The 27,688-nt window shown below is 45.4% G+C and overlaps 1 protein-coding gene across 2 annotated transcripts in view; it reads left to right on the forward strand.

Moving 5' to 3' along the window:
- LOC115094533 (ligand of Numb protein X 2-like) overlaps positions 1-27,688 on the forward strand; it is a 91,033-nt gene that overhangs the window by 16,923 nt on the left and 46,422 nt on the right. For both annotated transcript variants that reach the window (XM_029607682.1, XM_029607683.1), the window contains exons 2-3: positions 70-539; positions 19,952-20,178. In XM_029607682.1, coding sequence (XP_029463542.1) covers positions 151-539; positions 19,952-20,178 — 616 coding nt within the window. In that variant the 5' untranslated portion in view covers positions 70-150. The remainder of the gene's footprint in view (positions 1-69; positions 540-19,951; positions 20,179-27,688) is intronic.

Below are 27,688 nucleotides of genomic sequence, written 5' to 3' on the forward strand. Positions count from 1 at the left end.
GTGACTTTTTTAGGATTTACAGCCATAGAATACAGTCTTATGTGTGTGTTTTTTTTTTTCTGATTACAGAAAAGGATCATGCTGGTGATATCTTGACTGCAAGTTGACCATTTTCATCCCTTGAGCTAAAGTCTACACACCAGGGTTGTCATGGCAGACCCGGCACTGACAGAGCAGGATGCCAAAATGAGAGACCTCTGTCACGAGTGCGGCCAGCCTCACCTGCTGCTGGAGAACCACATTTACAACTTCCAAGACGAGGTGGATGACGAGCTAGTGTGCCACATCTGCCTTCAGCCTTTGCTCCAGCCTATGGATACGCCCTGCGGGCACACCTACTGCTACAAGTGCCTGGAGAACTTCATGAGGGAGCGGGACTTTTGTCCTATGGACCGTAAAAAACTGTGTTTCCAGCATTGCAGGAAGTCGAGCCTCTTAGTGAGGAACCTACTGGATAAGCTTCTGGTGGATTGTCCCTTCCAGGTGGAATGTCAGCAGAGCATGCAGAGGTGTGAACTGGAGGCTCACCTACACCACAGGTGCAGACACGTCTTGTTGAACTTTGGGAATGATAGCTGAGTAGATACACAAAGGGATTTCTCCCAATTTCTATCTATGGGCCCTAATGTCTTAAATTTATCTTGGACAAAAATTAAGGGCCATGGAATATTATAGCTAGGATTGCATATTAAAGAGCCAGTCAATATTGTTTTTTTGTTTGAGAAATCCATAGGTGACAATGAGGTTACATGCATTCACTGCTCCTATGTGGTATGTCTCAGATTGTGAGCAAGTGAGTGGTCACCGGACTGAACAGTGGCAAGTGGGTTTCACATCTCTTATGGGTAGTTACATGCAAAAAAAACTCTGGTTAACAGTAAGTACTACCAGAAAATTATGAGAGAAGCCCAATATTTATTTATTTATTTATTAAAGGCTTTTATATACCGAATTTCTTGATACAAATCAAATCAGCTCGGTTTACATCGAACAAGTAGAAACTATAACCAACCAAACAGTAGAGACGATTTGAAGGAGTATAAAGTTACATTATAACAAGGATGTGTAAACTTGGAGTAGGAAATAAGGGGGACGAAAGATTATAATATACATTGGAGTATGCGAGGGAGGCAAGGAGCATTCCTCATGATAATTTGTAAACGTTCTCTTAATATTTTATATGAGAAGCTCACTTCATCTAGAGCAGTGGTTCTCAACAGATGTCTGGACACACTAGTGTGTCGCAGAGCCAGCAGAAGACTGATCTTTCCTCATCAGTCTGGGCAGGAGTTTGCTTACTTCTTTTGCTGGGAATGACACGAAGCTGCTTTTGTTCTTCTCCTCTTCCTAGCCAGTAGGAGGTGGTTCCATCCAGATCAGAGCATGATATCACAAACTCTTGTTCATATGGGCCTGGCAGGACACCAACTTTAACTTCCTTGGCCTGGCCTGGCAGTGAGGCTGCTGATGCTCTATTCACCCCATGGGGCCTGGATATGAAAGCAGGAGCATAAGGGTGAAAAGTGCGTGCTCTGTAGATCTGGTGCCTCCTCAATGCTTCTTGCCCTCATCTGCTGCTGATAAAGTGAGATTGAGACTCTGGATTGGACAAGTCTTTTCTGCTGGCTGAGAGCCAGGAGGAGGGGGAAATGTACTGGGTAGGAAGGCATGGGAAGATAGGGAATCAGGGATGGGGGAAAGGAGGGTTGGGGTTGCTGGGTAGGGGACAGGTGGAAGAGGGAGGGGTTGGGGTCTGTTGGGTAGGAAAGAGATGGAAGTAGAGAGAGATGGAGGTGTGGGGCTGTTGGGTTGGGGAGGAGTGGGGAATGCTGAGCAGGAAGGGGTAGGGAAGAGGTGGTTAGAGGTATTCTCCCAGGACAAGCAGGATGTTAGTCATCACATATGGGTGACATCAGATGGAGCCCTGTTACGGAACACTTTTGTCAAAGTTTCTAGGAACTTTGACTGGCACACTGAGCATGCCTAGCATGCCACTAACCTATAGCCACCAGGGGTCCCCCTTTCAGTCTTTTTTTTTTTTTTTTTTTTTTCCCGCGCAGCAGTTGTCTCGCACTTTAGGAGCTCTGTGAGAAATGTATCACAACTTTCCTCACGGAACTTTTGAAGTTTTAATCTTCTTGAAATCACCCTTACCGGGTTCCCCCATCGCGCACTGTTCCCTCCGGCACTTGGTAAGTGTTTCCCTGTAGTTTGCAGTCTATTGCTGGTGGCATTCCCTATCAGTGCCTAACGATCATAGACTGCGCGCCTGCCTTTTTTACGATGGCGACAGGGTTCAGAAAATGTCCTGAGTGTCCGAGGACCATATCCATCATGGACCCGCATACCGTTTGCGTTTTGTGCTTAGCTCTCTCACACAATGTCCGATGCCCTAGTTGCACACAAATGATCCCCAAAGGCCGTTGCGCTCATCTGGACAAGATGGAGCACTTATTTGGTTCATAATGTTCTGCTCCATGATGCCAGTTCAAGCGCCATCAACCACAGAGGGTCTATCGACCTCGAAGAGGCCCTACCAAGAACATCATGGAGAAGGACCAGACTGAGCACCGAGGGAAGCACCGGACATCCCCGACCGGTGCCGGCACAGATACCGTGGTGGCATCAACTTCCATAGAGCCACCTGCGAAGAAGGCCCGGAGAGAGGAGCCCCCATCCTCCTCTGGATCCGGGACCCCTAGGCATTCCCCCACCAATATCTGTGCTGGGCACCGAGACTCCATGGACCCCCGTGGAAGCTCTGGTAACACCTAGCCTGCCTTCTACCCTGATTACCTTGCCACCCATGCCAGCTTCTCAGGAGGAATTGGACCGCATGGTTCAAGAGGCAGTGCTGAATGCCCTACGAGGCTTCCAGCCGGCGCTGACCCCCATACTGGCACCGGAACCGGCTCCCTCGATGTCCACACCTCTCCTCAAGCACCTTGACACGCTCATTGTTGCCTTGCCTACTCAACCTGTGCCACCAGACATGCTGGCACAGAGTTGTCCATCGAGGCCTCCGCAGGTCCCGATACCAATACCGGGTTCCTCGCAGGGGGAAGAATCTGTTCCTGGCCAGATCTTTCCACAGGAACCACTGATGCCAGAGTCCATTCCAGGTCCATCGGGGCTCAAGCGCACCCCATTTGCCCCAGTGCCTTCGATGCCAGCACTGATTCCCTCGGTGTCGATGCCTTCCCGCCCTTTAGGTTTTGGCATACTTCCTCCATCCAGGGGCAGGGGAAACTCCCAATGATCCATGGGGGGATGCATCTTCAGATGGTTCTTCACAAGCTTGCTAGGACTTGCTCTCAGAGCCTCACCCCCGGAAGAGAGGCTACGATTTCTCCGAAAGACCTCTCCTTTGCCAATTTTGTCAGATGTCTGAGACGTTCCCTTTTCCACTGATGCCGGAGTAAGATTCTCGTCACAAAATGTTGGAGGTCTTACAATTCGTAGACGCTCCAAAGGAGATAATGGCGATACCAGTGCACCAAGTCCTTCTTGACCTCTTATACTGCCTGTGGGACCATCCAGGTACTGTTCCTCCAATCAACAGAAAGACAGATGCTATGTACCTGATCCAACAAGCTCCAGGTTTTCAGAAAAGTCAGCTGCCATACTATTTTGTAGTTGTGGAATCAGCTCAGAAAAAGGCTAAATGATCACGCCTACATTCCCCTGCTCCTCCTGGTAAGGAACAGAAGGCCTTAGATGCATTGGGACGAAGAGTTTTCCAAGGGTCCATGTTGATAGCACGAATAGCAGCATATCAATTGTACATGAACCAATATTATAGAAATCTCTGGAAACAAGTCCAGGAGATTGCGGAGACATTACCACAGAAACAACAAGAAGCCTTGTCCTCCATCCTGCAAAAAGGATTGGAAGCAGGCAAACATGAAGTCAGAGCTGCCTATGATTCTTTTGAAACAGCATCCAGAGTCTCGGCAGCAAGTATCAGTGCTAGGCGCTGGGCCTGGCTCAAGGCATCAGACCTATGCCCGGAAGTGCAGGACAAACTTGCAGATCTACCCTGTACAGGAGTCACCCTATTCGGGGACAAGATCCAGGATTCAGTGGCCCAGTTAAGACCATCATGAGACCCTGCATCAGTTATCAACTGTCTCCCCAGATATTCCCTCTGTAGTCCACAGGAACACACAAAGGGACACCAGGAAACAATTCTACAGGTCCCACAGATATTTCCCTCCTGCGTCCTGTGCACGAGCACCTCGGAGGGGACAGGCATGCCAAGCAAGAACACCAAGGCCACAGCCAGCTCCACAAGCTGGCCCTGCGGCGGGATTTTGATTCCTTTCCAGAGAGCAGCAGCCATCCTCCCGAGGGGGACTGCCTTTGCCACTTTGCAACCAATTGGCACCCAATTACCACGGACCAGTGGGTATTGTCCATTATAACCCATGGTTACTGTTTACATTTTTCAAAAATACCCCTGAACTTCCCACCCATTCCATTGTGGAGCTGGGAGGATCACACAGGACTACTCTAGTCAGAGCTCTCGACCCTTCTGTTGGCCACAGCCATGGAACCGGTTCCACCGAATCAGCAGGGGAGGGGGTTCTACTCCAGGTACTTCCTAATTCCAAAAAAGACCAGCGGCCTCCGACCTATTCTGGATCTCTGTGCCTTGAACACATTTCTTCACAAGGAACGGTTCAGAATGGTGTCCTGGAGAACCATGCTTCCACTCTTACAACAGGGAGATTGGCTTTGCTCTCTGGACCTTCAAGACGCATACGCCCACATTGCAATCTTCCCTCCTCATCGCAAGTATCTGCGATTCGTGGTGCGTTACTGGCACTATCAATACAGGTTCCTGCCATTCGGCCTCGCCGCCCCAAGTGTTTACAAAGTGCCTGGCAGTCGTGGCTGCACAGTTACACAGAAGGGGCGTATATGTTTTTCCAAACCTGGACAACTGGCTCATAAGAAGCCAGTCCAAACAAGGAACCTTCGACTCCCTCGGACTCACCACAAGACTTCTAAACTCTTTGGGATTTCTAATCAATTACTCCAAATCCCATTTAATTTCATCTCACCATCTCTCCATAGGAGCAGAACTGGACACAATAGCCAAAGCATTCTTACCCACCGACCACGCAATTATGCTGTCCAACCTGGCCAGCTCTATCCGCCTTCGAAAAAGAACCTCTGCTGGCCACTTAGTCAAGTTGCTCAGCCATATGGCATCAACAGTCCATGTTAAACCAATGGCGCGCCTAGCCATGAGGACTCTAAAATCTCAGTGGCAACAAGCTACTCAACCGCTTTTGTCCCTGGTACACATCACCAGCCAGCTTCGTCTGTCCCTTACCTGGTGGACACACAAAGCCAACTTGCAAGTAGGTCTTCCTTTCCAGCAACCAGCTCCTCAGTTTACCCTAACCACGGACTCCTCCAACCTAGGTTGGGGAGTCCATTTCCAAGACTGTCAAATTCAAGGGTCTTGGGCAACAGCCAAAGCGACCTATCAAATCAATTTTCTGGAGCTTCAGGTGATGCGGTACGCCTTTTATGCATTCCAGGACTGCCTCTCCAACAAAGTTGTCCTGATCCAAACAGACAACCAAGTTGTGATGTGGTACCTGAACAAACAGGGGGCATGGACTCTTACCTGCTCTGCCAAGAGGCAGCGCAGATTTGGGCCTTGGCCCTGTTGCACTACATACTACTGCAAGCCACTTATCTAGCTGGCATGCAGAATGCACAAGCAGACCGCATCAGCCAACATTTCCAGCCCCATGAATGGTCTCTGGATCCCTTGGTTGCGAGCAAAATCTTCCACAGATGGGGTCAGCTGACCATCGACCTCTTTGAGTCCAATCAGAGCCACAAAGTGGAACACTTCTGCTCCCTACACAGGGACTGAAGAGCACCAGCCAAAGATGACTTCGCCCATCCCTGGAACATAGGCCTGCTATATGCGTATCCTCTGATTCCGCCAATAGCCAGGATTCTCGTGAAGCTACAACAGGACCGAGGCTTAATGATACTCATAGCCCCATATTGGCCACGCCAAGTATGGTTCCCCATATTTCTCGACCTCTCTGTCCAGAAACCCATTCGCCTTGGCACAGCACCCAACCTCATAACACAGAATCAAGGCAAGTTACACCACCCGAACTTCCAGACCCTCGCTCTGACAGCCTGGATGTTGAAAGGTTGATACTACAAACACTCAATCTTTCTAGTGACATCTCTCAAGTCCTCGTAGCTTCGTGATAGCCTTTCACACGGAAGTCTTACCGCTCTAAATGGAAGAGGTTTACCTTGTGGTGTACACAGAAGGGCTTGGATCCCTTTTCTTGCCCCACATCGAATCTGTTAGACTATCTCTGGCACCTCTCAGAATCTGACCTACAGACTTCCTCAATGCGCGTACACCTCAGTGCCATCTCTGCTTACCACAAGGAGTAGGGGATGCCCCAATAATGGCTCAACCCCTGGTGAGTTGCTTCATGAGAGGCTTATAGCTTAAGCTTCCTCTGCGGCCACTGATCGTGGTATGGGACCTCAATGTTGTCCTTGCACGGCTCATGCACACTCCTTTTGAGCCCTTGCACTCCTGCGACCTCAGATACTTTACATGGAAAGTACTTTTCCTACTAGCCATCACATCTGCTCGCAGGGTAAGTGAGTTACAGGCCCTTGTGACCTACTCACCCTACACAAGGTTCCTCCATGACCGGGTGGTTCTTCGCACTCACCCTAAATTCCTTCCTAAAGTGGTAACTGATTTCCATTTAACTCAGTCCATGGTCTTGCCCACTCTTTTTCCAAGGCCTCACGCTCACTTAGGTGAGCGAGCTCTACACAACTTGGACTGTAAGCGTGCTCTTGCACTTTATTTGGACCGCACCGCAGTCCCTAGGAAATCCACCCAACTCTTTCCATCTTTTGATAAAAGCAAACTTGGAGTTGCAGTGGGCAAGCAAACACTCTCCAACTGGTTGGTAGACTGCATTGTATTCTGCTACCAGCAAGCAGGCCTTCCACTTCAGGGACGGGTGAAGGCACACTCCATCAGGGCCATGGCAACGTCGGTAGCACACTACTGTTTAGTACCAATTGCTGACATCTGCAGGGCTGCGACATGGGGCGCTCTCCACATCTTCACAGCTCACTACTGTCTAGACAAGGCTGGAAGGCAAGACTCTGTCTTTGGGAATAAATTCTTTAGGACAGATTGGCCAGTGTAGAAACCCAATTCGTCCTACCTCGTCCCGCTGTGAATTTCAGGCTGCCTCATCCTTGCCAACAGCAAGTAGTTCTGCCTGTTGCACATGTGTGCTGGTTGGTCTATTTCATATGATGCAGCCTGTAGCTTGCTATTCATCCATATGTTAAAGACTACCATCCTGCTTGTCCTGGGAGAAAGCAGAGTTGCTTACCTGTAACAGGTGTTCTCCCAGGTCAGCAGGATGTTAGTCTTCACAAAAACCACCCGCCGCCCTGCGGAGTTGGGTTTATCGTTTTCTTATTTTATTTTTCGCTTGTACTTTTTACTACAAACGAGACTGAGGGGGGACCCCTACTGGATGCAGGGTTGGTGGCATGCTGGGCATGCTCAGTGTGCCAGTCAGAGTTCTAGAAACTTTGACAAAAGTGTTCCGTGATGGGCTCCATCCTGATGTCACTCATATGTGAGGACTAGCATCCTGCTGTCCTAGGAGAACACCTGTTACAGGTAAGCAATTCTGCGTTCTGGGAAGGGGAAAGAGGGAACACGGGGAAGGGGGTGGGGGGGGTGTCAGGAATATTGGACAGGGATAGGAGCATGAGAAGGGATGACTGAGTGGTTGGGAGAAGTGATGGGGGCATGGAGGGGAGTGACTGGGTACAAGTCATACTATGTCAGTTTTGAGAATATGCGTTTCTTCCCTCTTTGCTTAGTGTAGGAGGAAATATATTTTTGTTTCTAGTCTCCAGTTTTGCACTGCATTGAGAAGGTGATCTTGGGGTTTCCATTCCAGGTTTGTTTTACACATTTGTAATTTGTGGTCTTTTATTCTGTATTTGCTGAAGGCAGGTCTGTGTTCTGTGTGTATGTGACTGAGATGAGGTACTTTACTAGAGGTGTGTATCAGCCTTATTTGTTGCATTTTCTCAATATTATATTGCACTGGTGGTGAACTGCTGCCTTTTCATGGGTTAGGTCTATTGCTGTTTCATTTCTTGGAGTTAGTGCTGCTGAGGTATGGCAGGTTTGATAGGCAGGTACAGAGTGGGGTTTGTTTGTATTATTTTACAATGCACCTATAGTAGAGGGAGTTTGTGATGCTGTTATTGAGATGACACCAGAATCGGAATAACTCTTTTGGTGAGTTGTACAGGGAAATGTCTTAGTTCTGCTCTGCACCCACTGTTAGTAAGCGGGGGACTCCTGGGGATGCAGAGTATACGCTTTATATTAAGTCCCATCATGGTCATGTGTTCAGTGTGTCATGCATGTGAGCATCACCTCTCAGGTGTGTCCTGCTAGAAGAAAAGTTGAGAACCACTGATCTAGAGAAAGGGAGGTAATAGAACTGGTTCCTGAAAGGTTTTAATTTATCACACGATGTACAAGTAACATAAAAATTAGTGCTCCTAATCCCAAAATGCTTCACAAAGCAGACACTGTTTATTGTGCCTGGACTACAAGACTGTTTCTGGGTGAGGGGGAGTCAGGAGTGTTGTCAGTCTAAAATGGAAAGGTAAGTTGGATTTAAACATGATATGCAGAGAGTAAACACCTTATAAATGTTCAAAAATATGATGTTCAAATACTGTGGCACTGTATTAATACAAAAAAAAGTATTAGGAAGCAGACAGCTCATTAGTGAAGGTGCTGGAACTTCTTCCTTCTAGATATTTTAGCCCCTTTATTGTGCTGGTGCAGCTAAATCAAGATGGCTTTATTTCTTAATTTTTCTATACCGATGTTGGTATATACCTTCACACCGGTTTACAAAAACTCCTTAAAATAAAATAAAAATACATAAAGTTCATAAAAACAAAATTTAAAATACAAAAAGTTTCATACAAAAAAATACAATAGTTTAACCAAGCATATGGAGTAAAAGTTACAATCATATAAATAAAACAAAAAAATTATCTAACGAATTAAAGTAATTAATTTAAGACAATTTTGAACTTAAAATACTACAATAATATAAAAGGTTCCTAACTGGCTTCAATTTGAAATGCTTGAGCATACAACCAGGTTTTCAATGCTTTCTTAAAAATTTTTAAATTACTTTGGAGCCTTAATTCAGTAGGTAGTGAATTCCAAAGGCCTGGACCAGCCAGTGATACAGCCCTTTCTCTGACGGAAGTGAGTCTAGCCGTGGAAATAGATGGAATTGTAAGGAGCCCTTTGCCAGCTGACTGCAGATTTCGTTGTGGCGTATGACTGCATTCATCCAATCTACCTGCTCTGAATAGATTGCTTTGTGTATTAGATGTAGAACCTTATATTTAATTCTAAATTCAACCGGTAGCCAATGTAAAGCAGCGAGCACAGGAGTGATGTGGTCTCTTTTGTTTGAAGTGGAATTCTGCAGAACCTGCAATGGTCTAATTGTTTATTTTGGAAGAGCAAGCAGTAGAGAATTACAATAATCTATGTTGGTAAATAACGCTTGGAGTACAGTTCTAAATTCCTTGTGATTCAATAAAGGTTTTAAACGTCTAAGAATTAATAATTTGTAATAGCCTTCCTGTATCTTGGTTGAAATGTGTTTTTTTTTTTTTTTTTTGTTTTTTTTTAAAAGGTGAATTCGGGATCAAGCCATACGCCTAAATCTCAGATCTTTGTTTTTTCTAAGACAATCCTTGGTTACCCTGGCTGGCATGTTTGTAGTCCCTTGCTTTGTTTCCCTGCAAGGGAGCTGGTTGCATCGTACATAAATGGTGTGTCCTATAAAACTTACACAGCGGCATTTTCTGAATAACCTTTGTCCCTGGTTAATGATTGTTCATCTGCAAACTAGTTACGCAGCATTGTTCCTTGTGCACGGAAACTAGATATTCTGCAGCCTTGGAATTCTGTCAAGGGTGGTTACCGGCACCCGGTTTCTCTTCCTTCTGGTAGGATCATATGGCTCTTCCTGATTCTCACAGCTGTGAAGTGTCATGGTTTTATAGCTTCCCAGAGAAGCGGAGAGCGGTGTTTCACATAAGAACTTTCACTGGCACAGTCTAGCATGTCTTATAATGGTCTCGTTTAAGGCAGTTAGTAGTGAGCTTGGTTTATGATTGTTCAAATAAGAGAGCACTCTGCAAGTCTTGTCACATGGATAAGATGCATCTCCTGGTGACAACTACATGAAGGACATTGCAATGTCCTCTCTCTCCTTGCTGTAAAGCACTTTTTTTGTTTGTTTGTTTGTTTCAGTGATAGGAGAGAAAAAGGGTTGAGTAATGTTGAAATGTTATCATTATAAAGAGAAGTCAAAACTCCCTTCCCCTGTGTGGTTTTTTGTTTTTTTTAATAGAGGGGGTTCTCCAATTGTGATATTTCAAACCTAATCCTTTCCAGTGCCTTTGATACTTGGACCCTTTGAGTATCTGCTGGAATCCAGGTAACAGTGCCCCACCACCCTAGATCAGGACCATCTTGAATGTTTTTCATGTTCTGATCATATAAAGCCGATCTCAGTGAAGCACTGGTGATCTTTCAGATACAGTGTGTGTATGTGTGTGTGTGTATATATGTACATGTATGTGTGTGTGTATATGTATATATATGTGTGTGTGTGTATATATACATGTATATATATATATACATATATATATATATATATATATATATATATATATATATATATATATATATATGAGAGATATGCCGCATTCATTTGTAAATGCTTGTCAGCTGATTGCTACAGACATATTAGCAAAATGTTTAGCTATTGACTATATATGCCCATGCAGCTAAATGAACCAATTATGGATTAGTCAGGCCTGACTGTATTTATGACAAAAAAGCAGTCTAAGATCTCAGGGACAGAAAATGTGGTGAATTTATATCCAGATTGCAAAATGCCTGGAAGGTGTGGTTGCAGTTGTCTAATAAACAAGAGCCAGCAAGTAAAACCACTTTCACTCTATTCATCACTTATCCATTGTCTCTTTTGGGTCAAAGAGAAGTAACTTACTGCCAGACTGTTATGAGTGACTGTGAAACTGGTGCCTGGTACCTCAGATTCACATCAAACGAACTTTTGCCCTTGATTGCAGTTGTAGCTAGGACATGGATTTGTGGCTCTCACAGAGCATGGTCTTGCATCTCATTGGTCAGGGCTTTCAATGGTGTGCTGGAAAAGTTTCAGAAATTTGAGCCTGCCCATTTTTGTGGGTTGGAAATTGGGATGCAAATTATGTGTTTGCTGAGCCACAAATTTTTGGAGATTCTGGCAAGATGCAGGAGCAAATTTATGATGGCGAGCTAGCTGGAGAATAGGAAAACAAGACCTATAGAATGAACCCCAGCAGCTATCCTCCTACTCCTGCTGCCTGGGACATTTATTGGGTTGAGTCCCTGCTTTATATCTGTATTTTGGCTATCCATGCTGATTAGTTTCTTTAAAACTTCATCTTGCTGGCCCTTGTGGCTCAGTAGCAGTGCTGTGCATGACGAAGTTTGATTCCTAGGCCAGGATTCTGCACCCCTCCCCCCAGGTCGGTGGCATTACACGATGACACGTATTGACTGGATTTAGGGTGCATATGGGAGAGCTGCAGTCACGACATCTGGCCAAAGACCCTCATTACAGTAGCTGGACTAGGTGCGGCATTATAAAATAGGGATACCCCCTCTCTCCGGGCAGTTGCGAATACAGACTAAACGGTGCTATAGCCCAATGCAGGCCAGTTTTGATTTGAAATGGAAGCCCAAAGAAGGAAACTGTTGGGCCAACACCCAACTTCCCCCCCCCCCCCCCCCCCCCAACTCTTTAATGTTGGTCTTTCTTTTCTCCACCTCTGCTTTCCCTTGCTTTGTTGGCAGCAGCTCCTGCTCAGTTGTGAAAGGAGTTCCCTGCCTGGGACAGTATGTAGATTAGATATGGGCAGATGGGGTTTGGGTAAGGACTGGATCTGCTGTAAAAGGAAGCAGATGCTCTGAGTGCTGCAGCAGTAGGTTGATTTCAGTATGCTCTCTCCACTGGGAGAAATTAGGGGACGCCAGCACCTGGGGTACTTCATTCGGCGGTAGCTCACTCTAGTCTAAATTCACTTTGGCTGAACAGTGTTTTATGCCTGACCGTCTTGAATTTTGAGCATGGGATTTCTCCTCTTGTAAAAAGCTTGATGGAAACATTTAAAAATCATGACCAGTTTATTTTGTGATTTCAAATATTCTTGGGTGTGCACTTTTGTAATTTCTAAGGAACGTGGGTCTCCAGCTATAACTGCGGTTTAGAAATTTTGTTCTCCTCCCAAGTGTGTTTGATGTTGGCAGTAAATTTGCTCTTGCATTCTTTGCGTGACTGGGGAATTGCTGGTGGAGAAGGCATACAGTCTCTTACTGGGAAGATAGTTTGATTTTTTTTTTCCTGATATCTCCAAGTGGGATTTCTTCAGGAGTGTGGTGGTTTAGTAAAGTGCTTAGTTTGGACAGCATTTCAGCATAGTTGTCCATGTAATCTGTATTTAAATGCTTTCTTAAGGGTTTATGGAGTTAAAACTAATTCCCTTGGCAGTGTAAACAAACATTAAGTGCCTTCTCAGGAATAATTTACTGTATGAATAAGTCCACAAGATTGCCTTTTTTTTTTTTTTTTAGTTGGCAGTTTCTTCTTAGTAAAGTTGTCCATGTGCAGGCTAAAAATTGTCTAAACTGTGTGCACGTTTTTTGAATGTGCACATATCCATCTCTCCTGGGCTTTTGATGCAATAGGCAAATGAGCTGCCATGCTAAAAGGGATGCACAATGGGCAATTTGTGTGTCCCTACACTCCGCATCGAGCGCCCAGGAGAAGTGGCTGTGCGTCCACAACAGCCTGGCCAGAGCTCCCTCACCACCCCCAGCAGAGCTGTTCCCGATTTTTGGTCCTTTTCACTGACACTTGTTGGTGAAAGAACCAATCCTCTTTCAGGACAGCCTTCTGAAAGGGGATTGGTCCTTTTACTGACATGACAGTGAATGGGCCAATCTGCAGTAAGTGTCAGACACTTTAATACTCATTTGTTCACTCCTTCACTTACTGCTGGCAGGGGTTCCTGGCCCGGAGGGGGTGGGATTTGTAGTTTGGCAAGGGCTGTTTTGCCACAGGGATCTCGGATGCACCATTTCAGGTACAGGACACCCGGGTCTGACCCAGACTGCTTGGAGAATCGGGAAGATCTTGGAGATGCTTACTGAGGTTCCCCCTATGAGGAACCACAGAGGATTTCTTTTTTTTGTTGAACCTGTGTGGTATGATTCTGCTTTTTTGTGGTGGTTCCTACTTATAATCATGATGATACTAATAGGAGGAATCACAGAAAACAGGATTTCTTGTTTGTTTTTTTTTCCGGTGAGCCCTTGAGCGTGGCCTGTTTTAACGCCAGCTGCCGGGCAGGCATTAAATTTGCCACACGGCAATTTTTGGCATCACAGCGTAATAGCTATTGGCCTCTTCTACATGGAATTTGCATGTGATGAGCACTATTAACTCTGCACTCGATTGGACATTCATTTTGGACGCACTAATCCCCGTATTGCATCAGTGGTTATTTTATCGTGTCCTATAAGTGTTACCCAGAGCACTAACCTGAGATACTATATTGCATTGGCCTGTTAGAACTGTGACCCCACCTGGGGGATTTTATTCTCTCATCTTACTCCCTCTGTTACCCAGCTATTGCGGTCACCTGTCTAGAGGGCCACAGACCACACCTCCCTCCAGAACATGGTATGTGTGCACACTGAGACCCAGCCATGGATGTCACTGAGTGACTGCATGGTCTTCCTCTCCCCTCTACTCATGTGTTGTGTGGCTGGGATTCCTTTCCTGGGTTATTGTGAACATTTCTCTCGGGCATCTCCAGCCCCCGTTGGCTCAGTGAGCAGAAGTTGGAAGATCCTCATTTTCTGATTTGTTAAATTTAATACCTGAGAAGATATCTACTATTCTTAAATTTTATGAAAGTGCCTCCTGCTCAGTCTCTCCAGCCAATCATATGTTAAATAAAACGTGGCCAGGTTATATTCGCAGTTCCCTGTGGAAATTGGCCATTCCTGTCACACCACTGATAAAATTCCAATAGGGATTCAAAGGATAGCAGGAAGGTGTCTCACACCTGATTAAAGGGACCTGTATTAGTAAACAATCTTTCAGGGCTACCATTCTTTGTGCAGTGAAAGGTGGTATAATCTAAATTGATTTTATTCAACCAAACTAGAATGCTTGAGTAGGGGTGGCTTTGTAAAACCATATCTCTGCTTTAATTAGGTCTCTTAGCAGCAGGATGGAATTTTGGTGTAGATAGACTTACAAATGAGAATTAACATTGTACATAATCTGCAAAGCATAGTAATGATACTGCAGACAGCACTGATTACTTTATATTTAAATATGTGGTCTTTTTACCAGCAAAAATGCAACAAATCCCTCAAATCTCTGGCTCAGAACAAGACAATTTTAATTCTGAATGCAAATTCATTTCCTGGGTAGATATACCATTCTCTACTTGGTTATAGTACAGAATATTATTCTTGAGTGAATGATCCAAATGGAATGATATATAACTGAAATCAAAATAAAAAGGTGCGACATTTTTTGTTACAAGGTAGTGGTGGGAGAATAAGTAGTAATAGTACTTCTAATGTACACAGATGTGGAGTAGTTTCACTCTCCTAGGACAAGCAGGATGGTAGTCCTCACACATGGGTGACATCATCAGATGGAGCCTGGCACAGAAAATTTATGTCCAAGTTTTTGGAGCTTTGAGCATACGAAACATGCCCAGCATACCCTAGTCCATGTGGGGTCCCTCTTCAGTCTTTCTTTTTCCGCAGAGCTTTCACCTCGCGATAGTGAGCTCATGGCTTTTCTCTTGAAATTGCCTTTGAAAACTTTTTTCACCATCCTGTTCGGGTTTTCGCATGAATTCATCGATCTCAGGTCCCTCCTTGGTTCCCTCTAGTTTCCCCAGTCAGGTTTTTCAGTGGTTTCATAAGTCTTATTTTGCTTCCGTTCTTCACCCCCCCACCCCAGTGGCGGCGATGCCTGCCAGTGTCGACCGCCCGCTGTCAGTCCTGCATTTTTCCCTTTTCTTTCATAGCCTCGTCCAGTGTCAGAGGACTGTCTGTCACAGACCCCATGAGGTGTGTGTCCTCTGGGGGCATCACATGACAACTGGGGTTGCCGCATCTACGCCCAGATTCCCCCCCCAGGGACGTCTCACTCGGCGCAACAAGATAGAGAAGATCTTCGGGTCGAGGAAGTTCGAGGCATTGACATTGGCATCTGCATCGATGGACACTGAGCCATCAGCGGAGCCGTCTGCTCCATCAGTGTATGGGACACCGGGGACCGGTCCCTATCTGTCTCTTCCAAGTCGAGGATGTTAGGTTTGTTGTCATTGACCTCGGCACTGGGGAAAGACTGGGCCAAGCACAGAGGGAAGCCAAGGTTGCACTCTATGTACAGTGCCAGCTCATGCCATGATGATCCCAAGGTGAGGAGTGCCCATCCTCCATCAATGCCGGGGGTCCGCAATGGTCTCCACTGGTCCTGGTGCCAGTCGCCGACCCAGCTCAGAGAAAGATTTGGCCACCTTTCCTGCCTCCCAGTCTGTTTTGGCATTGGCAAATTTCAAGGGGGAGCTGGGGCACAGGGTCCAGGTGGTGGCCCAGCAGGCATTCCTGGACATTGGTTCTTTGCGGATCGGTGACCCAGTATAACTTTGGACAAGTGGGTCTTGTCCATAGTCCATCAAGGGTAACCATTAAACGTATTGGATGTCCTGCCAAATTGCCCCCCTGTGCCCATTTTTGGGGGCCAATAGTGCATCAGGAGGTACTATTTTGGGATCTGTCCGCCCTCTTAATGGCCAGAGCAGTCTAGCCTGCTCCACCAGGGCATAGACAGGGAATTCTATTCCTGGTACTTCCTGATTCCAAAGAGAACAGGAGGACTCAGTCCCATCCTAGATCTAAGGGCCTTGAACAGATTTCTCAACAAGTTCAAGATGGTTTCCTTGGGCACCCTGATTCCTCTCCTGCAAAAAGGGGACTGGCTATGCTCCCTCGATTTTAAAGGACATATACACTCACATCGAGATCTTCCTGGATCACAGATTTGTAGTGGAGGGGAAAAGGCACTTCTAGTATAGTATGTTGCCGTTCGGGCAAGAGTTGGGCCCACGTGTCTTTACAAAATATATAGCTGTGGTGGGGGCACACCTCCACAAACTGGAGTGCATGTTTTCCCTTATCTGGACAATTGGCTGGTCAAGAGCACCTCTCAGATAGTGACCGATTGGTCCTTGTGCTTGACCATCCGGCTGTTGGAGTCACAAGGGTTCGTCATCAACTACCCAAAGTTCCATCTCAGCGTGTCACCTTGATTGGACTTCATAGGAGCCCTGCTAGACGCAGTTCAGGCAAAAGCCTTCCTGTCGCAATCCAGGGCGGTCACTTTGGTGTCCTTGGCAGTGGTGATTCAACAAAGCCAGCAGGTTTCAGCTCGGTACATGTTGAAGCTGTTGGGCCATATGGCCACAACCGTCCATGTCACTCCCTTGGCACACTTACACATGCGTAGAGCCCAGTGGACCCTGCAGTGGTGCCAGGCCATGCAGAACCTCTGGGCTCGCATCCGAGTCACTACACCTCTCTGGGACTCTTTGTCCTGGTGGCAGGCTCTCTCAAATTTGGAACGGGGAATATCTTTCCAAAATCTCCCTACCCACGGATGCATCCACCTTGGGGTGGGGAGCTCATGTAGAGAGGCTCCGCACCCAGGGCTTATGGTCCGCCCAGGAAACATGGTGTCAAATCAACTTCCTGGAGCTTCAGGTGATCCGGTACATGCTACATGCTTTCAGAGATCGGCTGCCCAGAATTGTCCTGATACAACAAAGTTGCTATATGGTATATCGTCAAGCAGGGATGCACAGGGTCGTACCTCCTGTGCCGGAAGGTCCTGGGCCCTGTCCCATGGGATGGTACTTGGTGGGGGCGGGGCCATGTATCTGGCCGGATTGGAGAATGTGATAGCGGATAGATATTGGGTCCGAAGGCATGACTCAGTGGTCTCTAAACCAGGGGATAGTGAACCGGATGGCAAACCAGCCTCAGATGCCTTTGCCCAACATGTATGCATATCCTCTGATTCCTCTAGTTATGAAGACTTTCTTGAAGCTTCGTGAAGACCGAAGGACTATGAGCCTCATAGCCCCTTATTGGCTGAGACAGATTTGGTTTCTACTCCTTCAGGAGTTGTCCAGCCAGAAACCAATCAGTCTGGGGACTTCCCCCAGATCTCATCATGCAAGATCAGAGCAGGCTGTGGCATCACAACCTGGATGTTGAGAGGTTAATCCTGCAGCCACTCTATCTTTCTAAAGATGTCGCTGGTCCTGGTAGGTTCCAGAAAACCTTCCATTAGAAAGTCCTATGGACTGAAGTGGAGGAGGTTTTCTGTGTGGTGTGAGCAGAAGGCTCTAGATCCATTCTCCTGCCCCAAGCAAAAACTGATTGACTACCACCTTCACCTATTGGAGGCTGGCTTGAAAACCAACTCAGAGTACATAGAAATGACGGCAGAAGACGACCAAATGGCCCATCCAGTCTGCCCAGCAAGTGTTGCACTTTTTTTTTCTCATACTTATCTGTTTCTCGTGGCTCTTAGTAACCTTTTGTTTCTATTTCCCTTCCACCCCCACCATTAATGTAGAGAGCAGTGTTGGAACTGCATCTAAGTGAAATATCTAGCTTAATTAGTTAGGGGTAGTAACTACTGCAATAAGCAAGCTACACCCATGCTTATTTGTTTACCCAGACTATGTAATTCAGTCTTTGTTGGTGGTTGTCTGAATATAGATACACTTTTCTTCATTCCCCCTGCCGTTGAAGTAGAGAGCTATGCTGGATATGCATTGAAAGTGAAGTATCAGGCTTATTTGGTTTGGGGTAGTAACCGCCGTAACAAGCAAGCTACTCCCCGCTTTTTTGTGAATGTAAATCCTTTTTTCCACATTTCCTCTTGCCATTGAAGCTTAGAGCAATGTTGGAGTCGTGTTAACCGTGTGTATGTTTATTGAATAAGGGTATTATCTCCAGGTAGTAGCTGTCATTCCCGCGAGCCACCCACTCTTCATTCACGTCCTCTAGACTTTATGGATCCACAGTGTTTATCCCACGCCCCTTTGAAGTCCTTCACAGTTCTGGTCTTCACCACTTCCTCCGGAAAGGCATTCCAGGCATCCACCACTGGAATGCCATCTCAGTACAATTGGTGTATACCACCAAGGTGTAGGTAGTATGCCTATCTTTGTACAGCTGATAGTTGTATGCTTTATGCAGGGCCTGCTTCAGTTGAAGTCTTCCCTAAGGCCTTCCGCTGTGTCTTGGGACTTCAGTGTGGTGTTAGCTCCTTTTGAGCCTCTGCGCTCCTGTGACCTGAAGTACCTGACCTGGAAGGTCATATTTTTGATGGTAGTCATTTCAGCGTGCAAGGTCTGTGAGTTCCAGGCCTTAGTGACTTATCCACCTTATACTAAGTTTTATCATGATAGGGTGTGAATGAAAGACCAACCTGAGTTCCTGCCTAAGGTGGTGACAGATTTACATTTTAACCAGTCAATCGTCCTGCCAACATTCTTTCCTAGGCCCCGTTTGCACCAAGGCGAATGAGCCCTGCATGGTTTGGATTTCAAGAGAGCCTTAACCTTCTATCTGGAGTAGACAGAAGCCCATAGACTGCCCACCTAACTTTTTTATTTCTTTTGCTAGGAATAGGTTGGAAGTTGCTGTTGCCAAACATACTTTCCAATTGGCTAGCAGACTGCATCTCCTGCTGTTAAGCTCAGGTGGGACTGCATCTTGGGGATCATGTCAAGGCTTATTCTGTCAGAGCCATGGCAACATTGGTGGCCCACTTACCTCCCATGGAGGTGATCTGCAGGGCTGCGACATGGAGTTCTCTCCACACATTCGCATCACACTACAATCTAGGATGGCCGATGTGACAGTAGGTTCGGCCAACTGTTCTTCAGAATCTCTGAGTTGTAGAACCCAACTCTCCATGCCTAGGGCCCATTATTTGAGTTCAGACTGACTCCCCCCCTCTATTACCAGCAGCACTGTGGTGGTTGTGCCCATTGGCACGTGGTTGGTACTTGTTGGTCCCCTTTTGTGTTGGGGAGCAGCCTGTAGCTAGGGATTAACCTATGTGTGAAGACTACCATCCTGCTTGTCCTCTGAGAAAGCAGAGTTGCTTACCTGTAACAGGTATTCTCGTAGGACAGCAGGATGTTAGTCCTCACGAAACCTGCCCACCACCCATGGAGTTGAGTATCTCCTATTTTTTGTTTAATGTTTATTGTAATTCTATGTTACGGCACTGAAGAGGGACTATGCATGGATTAGGGCATGCTCAGTCAAAGTTCCAGAAACTTTGACATAAGTTTTCGTTGCTGGGCTCCATCCGATGTCTCCCATGTATGAGGACTGACATCCTGCTGTCCTAAGAGAACACCTATTACAGGTAAGCAACTCTGCTTTCCCCTCATTAACCTTTCTCATGGTGACCAGGTTGGTTCCTGACTGAAATCATCCCTTATAGCATTTCATGGTATGAATAGTGTGACTCATGCTAGCTTTTATCATCCCATGTGTGCTTGTCCTTTTGCCGTAGAGTACTATTGCTTTTTGTCCAGTATCTTTACATTTTCTTTTTTCTCCCCCCACCCTCTTTCCCCCTTTTTTTTTTTAATTTTTTTGTTTTAGATGCCCTGGCTTTAAGAAACACAAAACTGAATTGGAAAGGAGAAAGTCTGTTCCTTCCAGGGAAGAGAGAGGGAGCATCCCCAGGGTGGAAGCTAACGGGACAGCTGACTCCAGCCTTCCACCCAGAATCTCGTTGCTGGTGGCAGAAAGCTCGATAGCTGCAGTAGTGGCTCTGAGCACGTCTGAGCCAGGGCTGGTTAATCCTGCCTTTGATGAGAGTGATGATGGTGAGAATTTAACCTCCATTTTAAATCTCTGATCATGTTAGTGTCTTTAGGTAGGTCATTCTCTGTTTAGAATGTTATATAGGATTCTTTGTAGGTTTAAGATGCCTGTTGTTGGATGAAGATGAAAATAATCCATAGGCAGCCTTGGAAGCTCATGACTACAGCATCTTAAGCCAATTCTTACATTTGATGCAATAAGAGGTATTACAAGCTACAGAGAATCCAGTTATGCCTAGGAGCAATACTATTCTTAGTACTTGCACTGCAGAATGTGTTATAAGTTTTTGGCCAGTTGAAATCATTGGACCATTGCTTGCAACCTTCCACCTATGTCACTTTTCTTCTAAATATAATAGAGGAAAGTTGCTGTGCACCTACATAGCTGGTATGCAAATTGAGCTCCGCCCCTCTCCCTCCTTGTACTCTCCAACTCTGCTCTTCTATGGGAATTGAGCTCTGCTCCTCTTTCCCTGTAGCCCCGACACTCTATGTATTGTCCAGTCCACATTCTACTGCCACACATGGAAACTGAGTTCTGCTTCTTTCTCTGAATAGTCAATCCATTCTCTACTATCACACAGTACCCTGAGCTAACGTGCTATCTCTACTACCACGCATCTGTTACACACTTACAGGATTTCCCTGCCCTTAGATGAGGCTTTTATTACTAGTTTTATATCCTGTCATGTAGTTAAACCTCCAACACATTTTGTTAAGTCCTCCTGTGAAAATATCCTGGGAGAATGCATGCATTCTGCCTTGTGAGCCCCTTTCTCTTCGTCCAAGTTACCATATGTGATCACTCTTAATGTGCATCTGGAAATGGACCTGAAGGTGCATGTTAAGACATTCCCAAACACTTTGGATGTGTTTGAGAATGTTGTCTTTAGGGATCCATGCCGAGTACCCTAATTGTGGCTCATCAGATTTATGTGGCACAATATTTGCATGAACGTGTCCAGAAGTTAAAATTCTTGACCGATTCGTCAGACCCAGAATAGATGGACTTCCAATGAGAAGACATGGAGGAATGCAAGAAGCGCCTTATCCATTCCATATACAAAGTTTTTGATACTGCAGCTAGATGTTAAGCAGTTTCTAGAGGGGCCTGAAGACTCGCATGATTGGGAGCAAGCGGCCTTCACGAGGATGTGTATGATCGTCTCGTGAATGTGTCCTATACAGGGGACAACTTGTTCAGTGACAAAAGTTCAAGAAATTGCTTCTGCCTCAAATCAGAACTATCAACTCTACAATTATCAGCTGTGACAGGAGTCTAACCGGCCCCTGCCTATCACCAGTACTTGTTTTTACAAGTATCCATCTTTCCAGATCTCTTCTGCCCTTTTCAGTGTCAAGCTTCTCCCACTCTTAAAGTTGGCAGAGGGAAAGGCATCAGCCTAAGCCAGGTATTAGTTTTTGATGAGTAATGCTTTCATCATCCGTGGGAGGGAGGGGGGGGGGGGGGGTCAGTCCTTTCTGGAATGACTCTGGATTACCAAAGACTGGTGGGTCCTGAAAATTGTGGAATATGGCTGTTGCTTACATTTTACCCTCCTCCAATTCAATAGATTTCAGTCTTCAACTTCAACTCTTCTCAATCTACCCAACTGCTGTTGAAGGTGGAGTCATTCCTCCTTCAGAAGGCAGTTGAACTAGTACCTTGCCAAGAGGATGGCCAGGGATTCTAATCCTATTTCCCAAAAAGTCAGGGGGATTGAGGTCTGTACTGAACTTGCAAAGACTAAACAAGTTGCCGGTTCAGGAGAGGTTCAAGATTAACTCCATTCGGACAATTCTCCTTTTCAATCTACAGAGAGTAGTTATGTACTCTGGATCTGAAAGACACTTATGCACACGTTCCCATTCATCCTGCCCATCGGAAGCTCTTCAGGTTCATAGTGAGATGTGCAGCACAAATATAAGGTACTCCCCTTTAGCCTCTTATCTCTGATAGTGTTCATGAAATGTATTTTGGTAGTGGTGGCACAGCTTTATAATGAGGGAATCTGCATATTCTCATATCTGGATGATTGGTTGGTAACTGATCCATCTCCAGCAGGAGTTCTGAGTTCATGAAAGTTCATATGGCTCCTCTAGTCCGGGGTTTCCTAGTGAACTTTGCCAAGTCAAACTTGGTTCTGTCTCAAAGAATTCAGTTCATAGGAGCTTGGATAGACTCGCCTTCAGGAAAAAGTGTCTCTCCCGGTGATATAGCTGCAGTGTTAATGGGCCTGATAAGGGCCTTCCTTCAATAGGATCGATCAGCAGCAAGTTTGGTCCCAGTTCTTCTTGGTTACATCGCTGCTGCAGTGCATGTTACTTTCTGACTCGCCAACATATATAGGGTCTCTATTGGGATTTCTAAAGACAATGGAATCAGCTCTATCAACCATTATCGCCCCAAATCTTCAAGACCTCTGGGATGAGAGCATTCCTTCGGTGCTGGATGAATCCAGGACTCTCTCTGAGTCCCACCACATCAAATGATTGTCTAGCAAGGCCTCTACCAAGGGTGAGGGCACTCACCTGTGCAGTGTCTCCAATGGAGAGAGATCTGTAAATCAACCGCCTGGAGCAGCAAGGGAAGTCTGGAGTGCCTCTATGCTCCATGTTCTGTTTAAACCAGCAGAAAAGTATGGGTTCTTACACCCTCTGTCAGGAGGCTAACCAAATGTGATCATGGGCAGGGCATCACAGAGCCTATCTCCAGGTAACCTACATTCCAGAAATCCACCACTTCAGCAGAGTGTTACAACTGTACATGTTCTCCTTAGATCAGAATTGCAAATGACTTAATCTTAAACTTCTAAAGTGGCTGGGGAGAGCCACTTTAGAAGAAGTCATCAGACTCTGGCTAGTTCAGAGCTTTAAGTTCTGACTAGATTTATAACACTTACTGCGTAGTCTGGATCAAAGGTGGCACATTGCCAAAACTTGCACTCTCCTCCCACTCAAGTCACACAATCCTCAGTGGCTTGCAGGTGCACCAGCTACATGCTAGGTGAGTATTCAGAGATGTGAATTGCCTGCTCAATCACAGGACCAAAAGTTGTCCCTAATTTCAGAGACTGGTAAAGCCCACAGTAGGGCCCTAGGTGCTGGTACCCTCCCTGCCATGCAGGTGCAGGAAGGTCACTAGCCCACAGGCTGTATGAGGTTCTTGTCTTTGATATCATGGGCTCTTCTACCTCTCTGACCACTGCTGTCTTCAATAGCGTAGGACTTTCCCAGGCGCCTTATCTTCGTCCTGGCTATTTCTGAGTATACATGTATTTAGATTTTCCTAGAAGCTATAGCCAATTATGAAGAGTTTATGAAGAGTTTATCCACAAATATCAGCTGACTCTTCTCTGTATTTTCTGAGCTGCTAGAAGCAGTGTCTTTCTCTGAGACATGTGTTACAGCCTTAAGCATTTCTTATATTTTATGACCTATTTTTCTTGACTATTAGATTTAACTGTTAGCAGTGCTCAGCTCTGAATTGCTAGGTCAGAAGGATAATACAGTCAGAGGTCAACTGACCTCTTGATTTTATTCAACAGTAATTTCCCCAAGTTCCTTCTGAAAATATCTGCAATCTACATTAATCAACCTATTGTACTGCCTATGTTCTTTCCAAGACCACGTGCACAAAGGAGATCAGGCCCTTCTCTCCTTGGACTGTAAGAGAATACTGTCTTATTACTAAAAGAGAACGCAACCTCACCGTCGAGCTTCTCAACTATTTCTGTCCTTTTTGATTCTGATTGATTAGGAAGGGGAGTTGCTAAATGAACTCTGCCCAGTTGGCTAATAGTCTGTATAGTGCCCTGTACGTGCTGGCTGGCTTACAGATCAGATTGTTTTGGCTTATCCAGTGAGAGCCATTGCAACCTCAGTAACCCATCTCGGTGCTGCTTCTTTTGACGGTTGCAAAACTGCTACTTGGTCATTTGTGCACAACTTCACAATCCTGTACTGTCCTGAGGAGACACAAACTTTGGGCATGCATTTCTTTGCAGCCTGTTCACCCAGTAGTCCAGTGTCCATATGGTGGGGATGAATTTTCTTAAGTGCTTCCGTAGAGCAGCCTTAATTTGGGACTCCCCATGTGTAATAACTAATTTATGCCTGTCTGTCAACAGAGGAAGCAGGTGTACTTGTTTGTGAATAGGTGTCACTCGGTTGAGCAGGATGAATCTAGCTATACTTAATACCCACTTGTTTCCCTGGAGAGTTGACTGCTTCAATAGAGCTTAAACTCTGGAAGAGACTGATAGGCTCTCGAGGCCATGCATGCTACACATGCTCAGTAAAGTCTTTACTGAGTTCCAGGAGCTGAGGGTCTTTCACCTATCATTTGGACAAATTAAGGAGAAGAGTCAAACCAGGCATAAATGGTTTACAGTGGGTTCTGGTAGAACAAGAACTGTGACTGAGATGCCCAATTTCTCAATTTTTGAAGCATTCTGTGTATCTGCCCCCACTCCCACATAAGTTAAACATCCCGGATTCAGAAACCCTGGAACAATTGGATAACAGTGGGCTCTGGCAGAATGAGGCCTGTGATGAAAAGACATTTTCTGCCTGCTGTTACCCTTACATAACACTTTTTCTGCATTGGAAAATAGACACCCCAGCAATAGAATATGAAGTGATGTCTGAAAGGGAAGTAGTTACCAAACACACCCAGAAACCCTCCAACAGGATCAAATGTCATAAAAGAGAGCTTTTTATGCTGGGGGAGACCCTCATTAGAGCAACCAATTTGAGAACTCGCTTTGATGGGGACACAACAGTCAATTGCCTTCCAGGATCCTCAGCTAGTAGAAATGTGAACCAAATAGTCAAAGCAATTATGGAAGAGAGTATGGACTGATATCAGTTATCCATCTGAGGACCAATAACCTTGCTAGAAATGGTATCCATAAAGTACAGAATGACTTTCAAAATCTAGGGAAGATTAGACAGGTGGCAAAAGCTATTGCCTTTTTGGAAGTAATACACGTTCATGGGAAGGGAAAGGCTATGCCATATAGAAAATTTCAATTCCTGGCTCAAAACCTGACATAAACTGGTTTTGAATATATTGAAGGCTGGGGCTGTGTATGGGGCAGTAAAAGGTTATATATGGTAGGGATTGCCTACATGTCTTTGGCAGGAAAGAGGATGCTCAGTGGGAAATTCAGATCATACATTATCAGGCATTTAAACTAGAGATCGGGGGTGGCAGGAGGTAGCCAGGTAGCAGGTCACCCCCAAGAAATACAGGAAGTGGGAAGAGAGAGTAACAAAATTAAACAGTTCAAAAAAGGCAGAAAAGGAAAGCTTTGACCACAAATTCTTGTAGTCTGGGCAATAAAATACCAGACCTGCAGGCCTTAATGATGGAGGTGGACTTTGACATTGTTGCTGTTATGGAGACACAGTTCTCTGATTCTCGTGATTGGGATATGGCCATACCAGGCTATAACTTGTTTAGGAAGGGCAAAGGACAGAGATCTAATCGAAGAAATCCAAAACGTGGGAAAGAAGGGAGAAATGTTGCATGTTGAAGATTTTAATCTGCTGGATGTGGATTGGAGTATCCCTTCTGAGGAACCTACAAGAAGTAGAGTGGATGTCCTTCAAGGGGTTCTGCTCAAACAAATAGTAATGGAACCCATGAGGGAGAGTGTGTGATTCTCTACCTAGTGCTCACTAATGGGGATAATGTCTCTGTCTGGGTAGGTGCCCACCTGAGCACCAGTGATCATCAGATGGTATGGTTTGATATTGCGAACAGGATACAGAGAAGTCACATGAAGACCCAAGCTTTGAATTTCACAAATACGGACTTTGTCAAAATGGGTGTATACCTTGAAGAATGGGAGAAAATGGTGAGGTGAAACAGCAGACCAAATTAAAAAGAGCTATTACAAAGGCACCAAATCTATATGTTAGAAAAGTAAACAAAACTAAGAAGAAACGGATCTAGTTCTCAAGAGGTGGCTGACAAAATAAAGGCAAAAAGAATAGCAAGAAGTATAAAGGATTCGAAAAAGAGGAACAAAAGGAAAATATCTGAAGGTAAGGAAGACTAAGAAAGAAATCAGGAAAGCGGAAGAAAGGATTGTCAAAGATGTAAAGCGAGGTGACAAAAATTTTCAAATATATCAGAAAAAGAAGAAAGGCCTAAAGTAGTATAGTGAAACTGAAAGGTGTGAAGAATGCAATGTGTGAAGAGAGACAAAGAAATGGAGGAAATATTAAATACTTGTTTGGTGTTTACTAAAGAAGACCCTGGAGGAGGACTGTTGCTGGTTGACAAGTCTATAGATGGGGGATGGGGTAGACAAAACTCCATTTACAGAAGAGAATGAGATGGAATGAGCTAAGTAAAATGAAAGTGTACAAGGCCATGAGGTACATCCCAGGATACTGAGGGAGTTCAGAGATGTGCTGGCAAATCCTGCTGAAAGACCTATTTAATAGATCCCTGGAAATGGGAGTGGTGCTGAGCGATTTGGAGACGTGTGGTGGTGGTGGTCCTTCTAAACAAGAAGAATGGTTGCAAGGAAACTACAGGCCGGTTAGCATCACCTCCATGGTGGGGAAATTTAAGGGAGACTCTGCTGAAGGAAAGGATAGTGAACTATCTACAATCGGGTGGCTTGCTGGATCTGAGGTAGCATGGATTCACCAAGGGAAGGTCCTGTCAGACCAATCTTACTGAGGTGGTTTTTTTTGTTTTGTTTATTTTGTTGGGTGACTGGAGAATTAGATCATGAAAGAGAGTTCAGCAAAGTATTTGATACAGTAGCACATAGGAGGTTTGTGAATAAAATAAAATGAAAAGCTTGGGAGTAAGTGCCAAGGTGGTGGCGTGGATAACAAACTGGTTGTCTGATAGGAGACAGTATGTAATGGTAAATGGAACCTACTTTGAAGCAAGAACTGCGTTATGTGGAGGGCCACAGGGATCTGTTTTGAGACAGATTCTATTCAGTATCTTTGTGAGCGACATTGCAAAAGGGATAGAAGGTTACTTGTTTATTTTTGGATCATACTAGATCTGCAATAGTGGACACGCCTGATGGGAGTAGAGTAGATGAAAAGTGAATTAAGAAAGCATGAAGAATGATTGAAAATTTGGCACCTGGCATTCAGTGCTAAGAAACGCAGAGTTACGTATCTGGGGTGTGGTAATCCGAAAGAGCTGTATATGATGGAGAGTGAAACACAGATGTATATGTACCAAGAGAGTCCTTGGTTAATATTGTCTGTCCATCTGAAGATGGCAAAGCAATGTGACAAGGCGATAGCTAAAGCCAAAAGAATGCTGGGCTACTTAGCGAGAGGAATTAAGGAGGTGATAATGCCTCACCTGCTGTGTTAAAAAATGATAGAGTGGATGGAAGCAGTTCAGAGAAGGGCAAACAAAATGGTGTGGGGTCTCCATTGGAAGATTTATGAGGAGAGGTTGAAAGATCTAAATATGTATACCCTGGAAGAGAGGAAGTGCAGGGGAGATATTGTACAGACCTTT

This window comes from Rhinatrema bivittatum, chromosome 6 (assembly GCF_901001135.1).
Source record: "Rhinatrema bivittatum chromosome 6, aRhiBiv1.1, whole genome shotgun sequence".
NCBI classification, from domain to species: domain Eukaryota; kingdom Metazoa; phylum Chordata; class Amphibia; order Gymnophiona; family Rhinatrematidae; genus Rhinatrema; species Rhinatrema bivittatum.